We start from the raw sequence: 2258 nt of genomic DNA, 5'->3' as shown, positions 1-2258 counted from the left end.
AAGTGGCAATAACAAGTAAGAGTGCTTATGACATTAAATACTAAAAATGTAATAAAAAAATGTTGTATTATTGTTAAAATATTTAAAATTTCTGATTTCAAATCCTAGTATTTTATACGCCTGATGTAATGAAATTAATTCACAGAAGACTACCTACTAAAAAGTCGAACTACGTTGTTGGTATTCCACTTTTGTTGGAATAGTGTAAAAAGGCAATTATTTTCATGTGTTGCTTAGTGTGACATGTTAAACAAAAAGTAAATGGAAACAGAAGATACCAGCAATTATTTTGCTTAATATTTCTTGACTCTTACAATAGTAATTTTATTTTTTCTGTTACTTTAAAATTAAAAAATCGTTGATAATTTGTTTTAATTAAATTTGCACATTGCACATAGGAAAATAACTTAAGCCAACTATCTATTTGCTCAATAATACAATTTTATTATTAAAACCCCCCATTTGGTGTACATAATATATAGAGTAACGTTAAAAAACACATCGTTAAGTTCTTCTAAATCAAACTTTATGAGTTCAATAATTTTATCAATATTAATTAAGTTAACACAGTCAAGGTCCAACACTATATTAATAAAATTCAAAGAGTTTACGGTTACAACAAAATACCGGGAAAAAATCCCCTAACCTTAAATCGTCTTAAATTATGACAAACCGCTAGGTTCGAATTGCCGCAATAGATAGAAATACAGAACTGAAATGCAACAGAAAAAAAATATATTTATTAGAATTGACTGAAACTTAAGCGGCAAATTTAAAAAGTTTTGTCAGAAGTGGGATTCGAACCCACGCCCTCAAAGAGGACCAGAATGCTCAGAACCCGCAATTGACAGGCAAGGAAACCTTGAGTCTGGCGCCTTAGACCGCTCGGCCATCCTGACACATCCTCAAACTTTCCAAACGTAGTTCTTCTCTAACTAATAAAAAACTGAAAATTTAGTTTGATTAAATTTCCAAATTGCGTAAATTGAATCAGAAACTTAAAAAATTAGCAAATTGAGAGACGCACACGGACGAAAAATGCGAAAAGATTTTCAAAAAGCATCAATAAAAGAATATGCCCCGGGTGAGGATCGAACTCACGACCTTAAGATTATGAGACTTACGCGCTGCCTACTGCGCTACCGAGGCGATGTGTGAATTACCCTCAGTCCGAGTTAAAAACCGGGATAAAACCTACACTGCCCAACTAAATCAACCAATTGAACAAAACTTGCCCACTGCTAATTTTTCCGACAAGCCAATCAAAATAAAGGAACTTTTGCGATTCGAAAGCAGTCCACAAATTCAAAAATTCAAAGGTCACAACTGAACACTTTGCCATTAAATTATGAATTTTCCAGGCAAAAACTTGGAGCACGGGCTGAAAAAAGCAGGACTTCTCTCATTCGTGCGCGAGTTGGACGGCAACGAAAACGACTCCCTGGACAACTACCTTCGCGATGCCAGCATGTATGCTAGAGGTACCCTAAGACCCTTTCCCAGCCCTCCCACCTCCAATCGAAACCCGTTCTGATGTTTAGTGGTCATTCTGAGCGTCCGGGGGGCGCTGGTTAGGAAGTTCATGCTGGCAGCGCACGCTCTGGGCATGACCAAAGGGGACTGGATCTTTTTGGACGTGGAAATATTCCAGGTAGACCCAACCGGAATCGGAAAAAACCCGTCTGATCCTAATCAACTCAGGGCTCCTATTGGGGCGACCACGACTGGAAGGCCGGCGACTCAGAAGACTACAAAGCGCGCAAGGCCTACGAGGCCCTGCTCAGAGTGTCCCTCTTGCAACCAACCAGCGACAAGTTCCAGGACTTTGCCGACAAGGTCAAGGAAAGGTCTCTTAGGGACTACAATTACACGATCAGCGAAGGGGAGGAGGTAACCCAATCCCCAGTCCAATCCGGCAGTCCAAAATTTTGGGTCAATTGCAGGTAAACTTCGTCATTGGGGCTTTCTATGATGGCGTTTTCCTGCTGGGCATGGCCCTTAACGAGACTCTATGGGAAGGGGGCGACATTAGGGACGGCAGCGACATCACCCTTAAAATGTGGAACCGGACTTTTTCAGGTTGGTGGCTTGTTATACCGAAAATACAAACTTTTTAACAGTGAAACTAGTGGGTTTTTAGGCCGTCGTACAATAGAATTTCTTCCAGACGTTTCTCAAGCACGAGTGGCTTGCATCTTCAGAGGTGGTTTGCTTGAACGCTTCCACTGTTAATTTTTCTAATTTTATACACAACAAAA

At 39.7% G+C, this 2258-nt stretch overlaps 1 protein-coding gene and 2 non-coding genes across 3 annotated transcripts; 1 reads left to right on the top strand and 2 right to left on the bottom strand.

Moving 5' to 3' along the window:
* Positions 1 to 783: 783 nt before the first annotated feature.
* Trnal-caa lies at positions 784 to 899 on the bottom strand. Its single transcript has 2 exons — positions 862 to 899; positions 784 to 828 (listed from the first exon to the last, which is right to left on the bottom strand). It is a non-coding gene; the product is annotated as a tRNA-Leu (tRNA).
* Positions 900 to 1076: 177 nt separating this feature from the next.
* Positions 1077 to 1149, bottom strand: Trnam-cau. Its single transcript has one exon. It is a non-coding gene; the product is annotated as a tRNA-Met (tRNA).
* A 212-nt stretch (positions 1150 to 1361) lies between these two features.
* Positions 1362 to 2079, top strand: LOC109534856 (receptor-type guanylate cyclase gcy-28; the record flags this gene model as incomplete). The annotated part of the gene is made up of 4 exons (XM_048663242.1): positions 1362 to 1481; positions 1542 to 1651; positions 1702 to 1890; positions 1944 to 2079. Coding segments are annotated over 4 exons (555 nt in total), but the record flags the coding sequence as incomplete, so codon positions are not given.
* Positions 2080 to 2258: the final 179 nt, after the last annotated feature.

This window comes from Dendroctonus ponderosae, unplaced genomic scaffold (assembly GCF_020466585.1).
Source record: "Dendroctonus ponderosae isolate FM_Combo_2020 unplaced genomic scaffold, Dpon_F_20191213v2 Dpon_F_20191213_1365, whole genome shotgun sequence".
NCBI lineage: Eukaryota > Metazoa > Arthropoda > Insecta > Coleoptera > Curculionidae > Dendroctonus > Dendroctonus ponderosae.
The sequence above is the reverse complement of the archived record's forward strand: the minus strand, read 5'-3'. Positions and strand labels throughout refer to the sequence as shown.